We start from the raw sequence: 10426 nt of genomic DNA, 5'->3' as shown, positions 1-10426 counted from the left end.
CTACTGCCAGGAACACGGAGGGTGAGGATCTGGCTAAAGCACCCAACAGGGTTCTTGCTGCAGGCCAGGTGACGGGACCAGAGCGAGGGTGATGGAGGAGGAGGACGAGGGAGGGGCTTCCCCACTCAGCAGTGGATGCCCTCTCAGGGCCCCCCACGCTGTCTCCAGGGAAATGAGGCCCCTCCTCCCTGACCTGCAGGGAGAGCCTGCCTGGGTAGGGGCAGGAGCACAGTCGGGGTCCCAGAGCTGAGAGAGCCCACTCCCTGTCCCCTCCCTGCTGTGGGACAGTCCCTCCAGCTCCCCATCCCGGCAATGCCGCCCACCCGAGCCTCGCAGTCCCAGGGGTGGTCACTTTCAGGGGCAGACGCAGGCTGCAGGACTCAGTCCTCCAAGAGCAAAGCTCATAATCTGGGCTCCAAGGAGGGTGAGATAAGGGGGCACCGGCGGCCTGGGGCAGGCGGAGACCTTTGCCCTCTGGCCAATTCCTGAGCCAAAGTAAAAGGCCGGGCTGGGCCGGGGTTGCAGATGGGCTGGCAGGAATGGGGGCGTGGGCGGCCAGAACGCCCTGAGAGCAGGGCCAGGCTGGGGGCCAGGACAGCAGCAGGGCAGGCCTGCGGAGGGCACCGAGTGTCGAAGCCCCAGTGCCCTGCAGGCACCCAGGAGGGCAGCCATGTCAGGGGTGGAGAAGCCCGTGGGTGGGGCCATGGGGGGAAGGATCAGGGGTTCCAGTGCCCCCTAAAGCAGGAGTAGAGTCCTGGAGAAGGGCCCAAGACCAAAGACTGACTGAGGAGGTTGACTGGAGGCAGGGGAGTTGTGGGGGGTGACCAGGACAGTGGGTGACAATGGAGAGAGCAGAGACTCCAGAGAAACGGGAGGGAAGCTCGGTAGGAGGCCTCGGCCAGTGCAGGGAAGCTCGGTAGGAGGCCTCGGCCAGTGCCAGGTGCCAGGAAGGTGAGGCAGAGGAGAGCCCCTGGACGGGAGTGAAGCCTCGGAGGATTGGCTCAGGGAGAGGGCTCTCGGTGGGCCTGGCACGCGCCTGTGCGTGTGTCTGTGTGTGTGTGTGTGTGTGTGTTAGGGGGTCTTTGGGAATTGTGGAGACAAGACGCTCTAGAGAGAGGGGAGAGGGGGCAGGAGGTGCCCGTCCTGGAAACCACAGCCACACAAGGATCTCCAAGAAGAAGGCAGGACCCTGGGTACCCCAGGATGCGTACAGCCAGGAACGCTGAGGCCCAGTCCTGGCAGGAGCAGGCCGGGGGGTGCTGGGGACGGCCTGTTGGGAGGTGAGCTGGGGAGGTGACAGAGGGGCTGCAGAAGGACCACCTTGGACGTTGGCTTTGGGGGGCATGGGAGAGGAAATGTCCCCCCAGGGTGTCTGGCAGAAGCCTGTGTCTCAGAGCTTTTGGCAGTCCTCAGGACAGGAGGCACCTGAGAGGAGGGTGGCACAGTGGCAGGGAGCAGGCTGGGCGACAGCCGGGAGCAGGGGCCCCCTCAGTGGGGCTACTGAATGGGTGGGCTGGAGGAGGCTCCAGGGCACAGAACAAGGCCCTGAGACCAGGGTGTGGCACAGAAAGGGTTAAAGGGGCACCCTAGGGGACCACTTGGCCCCTCCTGGGTAGCTCACATTCCAGCGCCCTAGTAGCCCCCCACCTGCAAAGAAGGATTGGAGACAGCTAATGTGGCCCAGGGGCCCCGTGGGGATAAGTAAAGAGTCACTCCCTCCAGAGAGTCAGGAAGGCAACAGACACAGCGGGGAGACCACAGGGAACACAGATGAAGCAAGAGGAAGGGGCCTGAGTCACAGCACCCGCAGGCGCGCCCCCCTCCTCGCTGGCACACGTGTCCCTGCAGGGAGCTCAGACCTGCAGGCCATGTCAGCGGGGCGGGGATCAGCAGGGAGAGTCCGCACCACAGGGCACAGATCCACCAAGCAGGGTCCACGGGGTCGAGGACCTACAGGACTGGATGCGGGGGACTAAGGTTTGCAGGGCCAGGGTCCGCGGGGTCGCAGTCCAGATCAGGGCCTGTGCGGAGAGCCGGCTATCAGAGTCCAGCGACGTGGGTCTCAAGCCGGGGGTCAGCTGCGGAGAGGTCCTCGGGGTTGTGAGCAGGGTCTTAGGAGCGCGCTCCGGGGGCCTGGAGTCTGCGCTCGCCGCGCATCCGGGCCGCGGGTCAGCAGCGCCGTGCGCGGGCGGGGACCCTCGGCTGCCCCCATCAGGCGGCCGCTCCCGCCCCCGCCCCCTCCTCCTCCGCCGCCCAGTGTCACCGCCTGGAAGTTCGAGCGCAGCAGGCGCCAGGCGCGGGGCTGAGCCGGCGCGGACCCCGAGCGCGCAGCGCAGTGGAGACGGGCGGCTGCGGGCGCCAGACCCGAGCGCGCGGAGGACCGAGGGAGCCTAGCGGCACCGCGCGGTGAGCACTGGGAGGCCCGAGGGCATGGCCCGGGCCGACCCCGCCGGGGCACGGGAGTGGGCGGACGCCGCCAAGGCTCAGAGCTGGGCTCCCCGGAGCGAGTGGTCCCCCGGGTCCTTGCCCACGTCGGACGCCTCCTTTCCCAGCCCTGGGGATGCGCCCTCAGCTCTTGGACGGTCACCTGGTCCAGCACCGTCGGTTCAGGGGTCTCAATATTTGCTCTTGCACTCTGGTCCCTGGGGACCGCGGCCTCGGGGACCTGGGTGCGGATGGCTGCGGGCCCTAGGACTTGCCCCTCCCTCCAGACCCTCATTCTTCCCCCCACTGCGCGCCCTCCCAATCGAGGCGAGGCACAGGGTCCTGGGCAGCTCCGGCTTCCCTCTGTGTCCTGTCCCTGCTCCCCAGTAACACCCGGGTTTCCCAGGGTGGGTGAGGGGCACTGGAACCTCGCCGGGCTGTCCTTCCACTTGTGACTTTGACCCGCAGCCAGTGCAGGTCACTGCCCTGCTCCAGCCTCTCTGGACTCCCCGTCCCTCTTCTGGGTCAGGGGGATTTATGCCCCACTCAGAACGGACTGACCCCTGTCCTCTTGGCGCCAGGCATCCTCTGAGGACCAGCCAGGGCTGTTTTGCTGTCCTTCTGTGTTGGGGACCTGGGGGCTGGGGGGTTGGTCTCAACACCCTCTGGCCTGCATCCTAGGCTTGCCTGTTGTCAACAGCGTGGGCTGATCCCGCCCCCAGGCCCTGACCTTCCAGCCACTTGGGTTTCACAGAAACCTCCCACCTCCCACCTCCTTGGGGCTCCGAGGGTGCCTGAGAGACACCCTCCCTACCCCTTCGGATCCTGGGACACCAAGGGCACTCCCTGCCTTCCTGGGTTAGTGGGCCATCCACTGGATCTGGGGTCCCTCGCCCCCCCCCCCAGTGGAAACTGGTGTGACATTGGCCTTGCCAGGAACACCTGAGTCATGTGTCTGGCTGGAACTGGCATGGGGGGTGTGCCAGCCCACAGTAGTGGACCAGCCAGGTCAGACCCAGGTGGCTTGTGAGGCCAGATGTGTTTGCTGCGGAGGAGGTCACGAGGGGAGGAGCCTGCTGGCAGCAGCCGGGCGGCAAACTGGTGGGCAGCTTGGGGTGTGACAGCCATCAGCCATCGTACCCAACCCTCTGAAGGAAGAAGGGTGGGTGCCCTCGGACCTGTCCTCTGTCACCCTTCCACCCTGCTGCGAGCCAAGGAGGGAATAAGGTGGAAAAGGGGCCAGGCCTGGCCAGTGTGAGTCCCGAGTGGCACCTCCACATCCCTGGCTGGTCCTGCCAGGTTCCTGCTCACTCACTCATTTGACAGATATTTTTCAGGGGCCTGAAGAGCTGTCTCTGGGCATCCGTGTGACCCCACAGTGGGGGCCTGGACAGGCTGTTCAGGGCCATCAGAGTTTCCCTGTAGGGGACAGCCCTCTCCCTCTGGAGGCTGTCCACCTTCGGGGATCCTAACTTGGACAGTGTAACGATTTGCCCTTGGGCCCGAGCCCCCCGTGCCTGTCCTCTTCCCTGGAGACCTCAGCCTCACAGGGCTGGAAATCAGCCACACCCGTCACCCTTTCCCAGAGCTGTCACCCCCACGTCCTCCCCACCCCGCAGGGGAGGACTGACAGCTTTTGTCCTCTCCCACATTCCTATCAGGGGTCCAGAGGAGGACTGCCTGGGCCTCTGATATTTTGAAGAGGGGTCTGAGGCTCTGATGCCCAGGGACCTGGGGCCGGGAGTCCTTGAGCCTGGCCTGTGGCCTGGGACACTGAGCTTGTGTAGAGGGACGTCTTCAAGGGTCTCCAGCCCCACCTGCTTGACCTTCTGTGGGGTGGTCTGGGGGCATGGAGCGTGCTCCTCCTGGGCAAGCTGCCGTGGAGAGAGGCAGGGGCCTCCGAGGGCCAGCACAGCCCATCTCCCCTCCACTCTGCCTCTGAACACTACTTTCCTCTGGGGCTCCTGGTGGCTGGCCCTGGGCTTGAGCAGCCCTGGAGTGGGCCAGCCACACCCTTTCCCACAGTCAGCTTCTAAGGTCCTCATGGCCCTCGGAGGTCAGCAAGTAGGCTGCCAAATACTCCCATTTTCCCAACAGGGATCGGGGGTGAATTGGGGTTCTGGGGGTCTTGGGTCTCCTCCTTGGCTGTCCTTCTTCACTGGGGTGGGCCATCCTCCTATGCCCCCTGCCTGTCACTCCACTGTCCATCCACCCTGGCCATCCCTGTCCTTTCCCTCTGCCCCACCAACATGCCCACCCATCAGCTCTCTTCCTCCAGGGCCTCAGTTGGAGCCCAGACACCGTGGTCAGGAGTCTTCAGATGGGAGGCCTGCTCTTGGCTGGACTACTCTGACCCAGCCCAGCTCAGTAGACTGGGCAGCCACAGCAGGTGGGGTGGTTGGATCAGAACCAGAAGAGGAGACGTCCCCTTGGCGACCCCAGAGCAGGGGATACCCAAACTCCCCCTCCTCCTTCGCCTACCTGCCAGCTGCCCTCTTCCCAGCAAGAGCCCTTCGCTGGCAGGGCGCTGCGGCCACACCTGTCATCCCAGCAGCTTGGGAGGCTGAGGCAGGAGGATCATGAGTTCAAAGCCAGCCTCAGCAACTTAGGCTCTAAGCACCTCTGCAAGACCCTCTCTCTAAAAAAAATACAAAAAAAGGGCTGGGGATGTGACTCAGAGGTTGAGGGCCCCTAAGCTCAAACCCTGGAACCAACTATAGATAAATTAATTTAAAATAAGAGGGGCGGGTGGGGATTTAGCTCAGTGGCAGAGTGCTTGCCTAGCCCACGAGGCCCTGAGTTTGGCCCCCAGCCCTGCGGGGAGGGGAACAAAAGTGGGGCTGGGGCTGGGGCTCCGTGGCAGAGCACTGGCCTGGCATGTGTGAGGCACTGGGTTCGAGTCTCAGCACCAAACATAGATAAACAAAATAAAGGTCCATTGACAACTAAAAAAAAAAAAAAAAAAGAGCCCTTTACTCTGTGGATCTTTCACTGAATCCCGAGCCTGGATGGCTCCCCAGGGGTCAGGGACTGGGGTCCTGCCGCTCCTGGGTCCTGTGTCCCTCCAGGCCCTGTGTGATCGAAGGCTCCAGCTGGGGTCAGGAGCCCCCAGCAGGCTGTGAGCCACCGCCGTGCTGCAGCAGGACGGCTGAGGGGCAGGGCAGCCCTGTGGCCGAGCTGGCCCGAGCGCTGGACTGGACTTACTGCAGAGGGTTAAAATCCAGGCTGCCCCCCTCAACCTGGCGCCCAGGCCCACCTAGAACCCCTACCTTAGCCACAGCCGCACCCCTCTCCATCCCTACTGCCCTGTTCTTCCTGACTCTGACTTCCAACCAGCCATCTGTCTGTCCGTCCAGCTGGGCACTCCTCACTCCTTTCTGGAGGACCCAGGAGAGGCCCATCTCGGCCTCAGGCTGGCAGTGAGGCCCGCCCAGCCCTGCAGACCCAGGACTCCCCGCCTCTCCTGTGGGACTCAGCTGAGGCAAGAGAGGCCCTGCTGCTTCCAGGACCCGAGAAGCAGGGTGTCCCCTGGCCCCGTCTCCGCAGTGCTGATCTGCCAGCCTGCGGTGCCCTAGGGGACCCTGGCGCCCAGCCTGAGCCTTGGATGAGGGCCATGGGTCCCCTGGGCACGCTGGTCTTGGGAAAGGGGGCGCGGGTGTGGCAGAGACCACCTGGCCTGGGGAGGCAGGGCCTGGCACTGGGGAGAAGTGGTGGAAGGCCTGGGCACCCCACCCTCGTGCTCGGCACCCCAAGCCGGGCAGGTTGCCTCATGAGCCGGCTCTCCCAGGGGCTAAGAATAGGTGTGGGGTGGGGGCTGGTGGGGGCTGGGCCCGGCTGAGGCCACCAGGCTGAGGGAGGAAGTAGATGGCTAAGGGCCCGGTCCCCTCCATGAGCTCTGGGTGGCCACACCAGAGGGTGGAAGGTGGCTGCCACCCGCAAGCGGGAGGGCTCTGGAATGGTCGACGGACAGACGGCCTAGCGGGGTGGACAGTGACCTCCAGCTCCTCCAGCCCCTCCCTGGCACAGACCACGTCGGCTCCCCGCTCTGTGTCCCCCACCTCAGCAGACTCGGAGGCTGGTTGTTGGGGGGAAGGACCCCGGGTCAGGCCTCTCCCTGGATCCCATGGCTCTGACCCTCTGCAGCTCAAGGGACCTGTGAACACCCCCAAGGAGCCGGTTGTGAGGCCCCTGCCAGATGTGGGGGACAGCTACCCAGAGGCATGTCCCCTGTCCGGCCCTGGCATCCCAACCTGCTGCTGCTGCTGCTGCTGGCCTGCCAGGTGAGGCTGCACAGCCTCTGCCCAGTGCGGCGGGCCCCAGTCTGCCCTGTGCTGACTCCGCTGGTTCTCTGACTCTGTCCTTTCTGGCTGCTGTCCCCTGGTCCACCAGCCGCAGGCCCTCTCTGCCCAGGTAATGGACTTCTTGTTCGAGAAGTGGAAGCTCTACAGTGACCAGTGCCACCGCAACATGAGCCTGCTGCCTCCCCCAACTGGTGAGCCCCCGCAGGCCCCCAGCTCCTGCCGGCTGTGCAGCCTGGAACTTGCTCCCGGGAAGGCTTCCCGGGTGCCCAGGTGGCCCACAAAGTGGGAGACAACAGAGAGGGCAGAGTGGCCCCAGGCCTGGTGCGCTTCGCTGTCCTGGCTGCTGCCACAGGCCCTGAGCCCACAGAGGGCAGCCAGTGCTCAGGGGAGATGGCTGGCAAAGCCCCCAGACCAGGCAAGTGGGAGGGAGATGGGTCAGATGCAGACACAGGCTGGTGGTCACTCTGGTACAGGGAGAAACGGGGCCAGAGAGCACACCCTGGGGTCCTGCACCGTCAGATGAGGGACAGCAGCCTGTGGCAGCCGTAGGGTTGGCTCCTGGATGGAATTGGGGTTCAGCCCCCAGGGGAAGGTGCTGGAGGAAGGTGGGGGGAAGGAGACCCAGTGTGGGTTTGGGACAGAGGTCTCTAAGGGAAGGTGCCCTGAGGGCCAGGCTGGACCAGAGACCAGGTGGGTGTGGGAAGCAGAGAGCTGGGGAGGAGTCGGGGTGGTCAGGTGGGGAGGCCGGAGCTCTGGGCTGCAGGCCTGGAGAGGAGATAGGGAAGTTCAGGTGCTTCCAGGAGGAGGTGGAAGGGTCCTGGCCAGGCCTTCCAGGAGCCTCCCGCCCTGCCAACCCGCCTCTGCAGACCTGGTCTGCAACAGGACCTTCGACAAGTACTCCTGCTGGCCAGACACCCCTCCCAATACCACGGCCAACATCTCCTGCCCCTGGTACCTGCCTTGGTATCACAAAGGTAACCTGAAAGGTCTGGGGGCACTGGGGGGCTGGGCCTGGAGCTGAAGTGACCAGAGCCTGTCCCCCCAGTGCAGCACCGCCTGGTCTTCAAGAAGTGTGGGCCGGATGGGCAGTGGGTGCGTGGGCCCCGGGGACAGCCATGGCGCAACGCTTCCCAGTGCCAGATGGAGGACGAGGAGCTCGAGGGCCAGGTCAGCAGGGTGGGTGGGCACCGTGGGACCAGTTAGAGGCAGGGAGTGGCCCCCAGCCCTGAGCAGCCACTGTGGTTCACAGAAGGAGGTAGCCAAGATGTACAGCAGCTTCCAGGTGATGTACACCGTGGGCTACTCCCTCTCCCTGGGGGCCCTGCTGCTCGCCCTGGCCATCATGCTGGGCCTCAGGTATGCTGCCTCCCCGTCCTGCGCAGGGCAGCCCCAGGGCAGGTGCCGGGCACTGATCCTCTGTCCCTGTAGCAAACTCCACTGCACCCGCAACTACATCCACGTGAACCTGTTTGCATCCTTTGTGCTGAAGGCCAGCTCTGTGCTGGTCATCGACTGGCTGCTGAAGACCCGTTACAGCCAGAAGATCGGGGATGACCTCAGTGTCAGCATCTGGCTCAGTGATGGGGTGAGTGCCCAGAGCAGACCAGCCTAGACTGCTGCTGCCTTGGGCAGGCAGGGTGGTGACAGCTGCCCACGCTGGCCCTGCCCAGGCGGTGGCTGGCTGCCGTGTGGCCGCAGTGATCATGCAGTATGGCGTGGTGGCCAACTATTGCTGGCTGCTGGTGGAGGGCGTGTACCTGCATGGCCTGCTGGGCCTCTCCTCCTTCCCTGAGCGAAGCCTCTTCACCCTCTACCTGGGCATTGGCTGGGGTGAGTGAGTGGCTGCTGTCCACTGGTGCTTGGATTGGGCGGGCCAGCAGCACTGCAGGCCCACAACCACTGCCCCCTACAGGTGCGCCCCTGCTGTTCATCATCCCCTGGGCGGTGGTCAAGTGTCTGTTTGAGAACATTCAGTGAGTAGGGGCCAGTGAAGGACGGCCATGCAGCCGGGGCCGGGCGGCTGAGGGAGTGTGGGAGGGGCTTCTGTGCCAACCTAGTGCCTGGGCAAGGGGTCACTGTGGCCTTTCCCCTTCCTTGTCCTGAGGTAGATCCCAGCAAAATCAGATGGGGGGCTGAGAGACTTGGGGTGGGGGCTGTGTGCACCCCAGGTCGTGAGTGGCCGCCCCGCAGGTGCTGGACCAGCAATACCAACATGGGCGTCTGGTGGATCCTGCGAGCCCCGGTCTTCCTGGCCATCCTGGTGAGGAAACGGGACACCTCTGTCCCAGCAGGAGGGGCTGCTGGCTGGGGCCCCCAGTTCCCCCTTCCTTGGCCTTCTGCAGCCCTAGGAGAGGTAGCATCTGGCCCGCGAGGATGGGGGCCCGGCACTCTCCAAGACTCCGGCCCGGGCTGCCAGCAGGCTGTCTTCTTTGGCTGGGCTCCAGTCAGCCCAGGGCCACATGGCTGTGGGCCCACCTGCTGGGGCCCAGTGGGGATCACAGACCCTGGGTGGCCCTGACCTGGGCCCTCCTCCCAGATCAACTCCTTCATCTTTGTCCGCGTGGTCCACCTCCTCATCACCAAGCTTCAGGCCCGCCAGATGCACTACGCTGACTACAAGTTCCGGTGGGTGTGGGCGGTGGCCGGGGCGCACAGAGCTGCGATGCCAGAGAGGGGGCTCCAAGGGCCTGTGGGCTGACCTGGCTCTGGACAGCAGGCCGGGCACTCAAGCTCCACTCCTGCAGGCTGGCCAGATCCACCCTGACCCTCATCCCCCTGCTGGGGGTCCACGAAGTGGTCTTCGCCTTTGTGACCGATGAGCAGGCTCAGGGGGCCCTGCGCTCCGCCAAGCTCTTCTTTGACCTCTTCCTCAGCTCCTTCCAGGTGAGCCCCAGGCCCCACCCTCCCCCTGCTCAGAGACCCAGGACAGGTTCCTGACCGCCCCTTCCTTCCAGGGCCTGCTGGTGGCTGTCCTCTACTGCTTCCTCAGCAAAGAGGTAGGTGGGGGCTGGGCCAGGGAGTGGCACGGGTGCCAGTTCCCCCCATATGCCCTTCCCTTCCTCCTGTGTTTAACTGAGATGGTTGCCATGGCAGTGGGTGTCAGGACCCCAGAGTCCTCAGGGAGCACAAGTGTGGGGGTCTCCAGCCTCTGCAGGCCCTGGCCTTCCCTGTGGTGAGGGCGGGAGGGTGTGGGGCCGAGGCTCAGGGACACCAGGTGGGACCCCTCCCCCAGGTACAGGCAGAGCTGCTGCAGCGCTGGCGGCGCTGGCACGAGGGCAGAGCCCTGCAGGACCCGCGACGCAGCAGCAGCCCCTCGGCCCCAGCTAGGCCTTGCCGTGGCCCCTCCTTCGAGAGGCTTCGACTTGTGAAGGGTGGCAGCAGCAATGGGGCTGGCCAGGACCCCTCTGCAGAGACCTCCTTGGCCTGTGGCCTCCCTGAGTTGGCTGAGAGACCCTTCTGAGTCTCTGCTAGACTCAGGCACCAGACAGGGCATCACCGAACACCCCAGGATTGGACACCTGGCTGAGGCCAGAGGGGCAGGACAGCTGGACAGTGGCTGCCACTGTCCATGTCCCCCCTGCTGTCCCTGGGGCACAAGCCCAGTGGTGGGAAGTTGTGCATGAACTGCAGGCATGCCTGCCTGTTGATCTGTCCTGTGCATGTGGAAAGGTGTGTTCTCCAATAAAGAGCTGAGTAGTGGC

The 10426-nt window shown here is 64.7% G+C and overlaps 1 protein-coding gene across 3 annotated transcripts; it reads left to right on the top strand.

The window, feature by feature from the left end:
* The first annotated feature begins 1330 nt into the window (after positions 1-1330).
* Positions 1331-10426, top strand: Gcgr (glucagon receptor). 3 transcript variants are annotated; one of them, XM_078041412.1, is made up of 14 exons: positions 1331-1977; positions 6568-6704; positions 6814-6916; positions 7592-7699; positions 7771-7892; positions 7975-8081; positions 8154-8310; positions 8396-8555; positions 8638-8698; positions 8916-8985; positions 9262-9350; positions 9470-9608; positions 9680-9721; positions 9958-10426. In XM_078041412.1, the coding sequence occupies exons 2-14, from the start codon at positions 6645-6647 to the stop codon at positions 10183-10185; spliced, it is 1446 nt and encodes a 481-aa protein (XP_077897538.1). In that variant the 5' UTR covers positions 1331-1977; positions 6568-6644; the 3' UTR covers positions 10186-10426. The 3 variants fall into 3 exon arrangements, with proteins under 3 accessions (XP_077897538.1, XP_077897537.1, XP_077897539.1); XM_078041411.1 differs by lacking the exon at positions 1331-1977 and adding an exon at positions 1988-2406; XM_078041413.1 differs by lacking the exons at positions 1331-1977; positions 6568-6704; positions 6814-6916 and having other exon boundaries at positions 7597-7699; positions 7776-7892.

The sequence above is a fragment of the Ictidomys tridecemlineatus genome, chromosome 3 (genome assembly GCF_052094955.1).
Source record: "Ictidomys tridecemlineatus isolate mIctTri1 chromosome 3, mIctTri1.hap1, whole genome shotgun sequence".
Classification (NCBI taxonomy): domain Eukaryota; kingdom Metazoa; phylum Chordata; class Mammalia; order Rodentia; family Sciuridae; genus Ictidomys; species Ictidomys tridecemlineatus.
Note: the sequence above shows the minus strand (reverse complement) of the source record. Positions and strands in the feature narration are given on the sequence as shown.

Excerpts from the sequence above, each read along its gene's own strand:
- Gcgr (XM_078041412.1), top strand. The coding sequence starts at position 6,645 with ATGTCCCCTGTCCGGCCCTGGCATCCCAACCTGCTGCTGCTGCTGCTG. Across the intron at positions 8,986-9,261 it reads CGGTCTTCCTGGCCATCCTG|ATCAACTCCTTCATCTTTGT; the intron begins GTGAGGAAACGG and ends CCCTCCTCCCAG. Across the intron at positions 9,722-9,957 it reads ACTGCTTCCTCAGCAAAGAG|GTACAGGCAGAGCTGCTGCA; the intron begins GTAGGTGGGGGC and ends CCCCTCCCCCAG.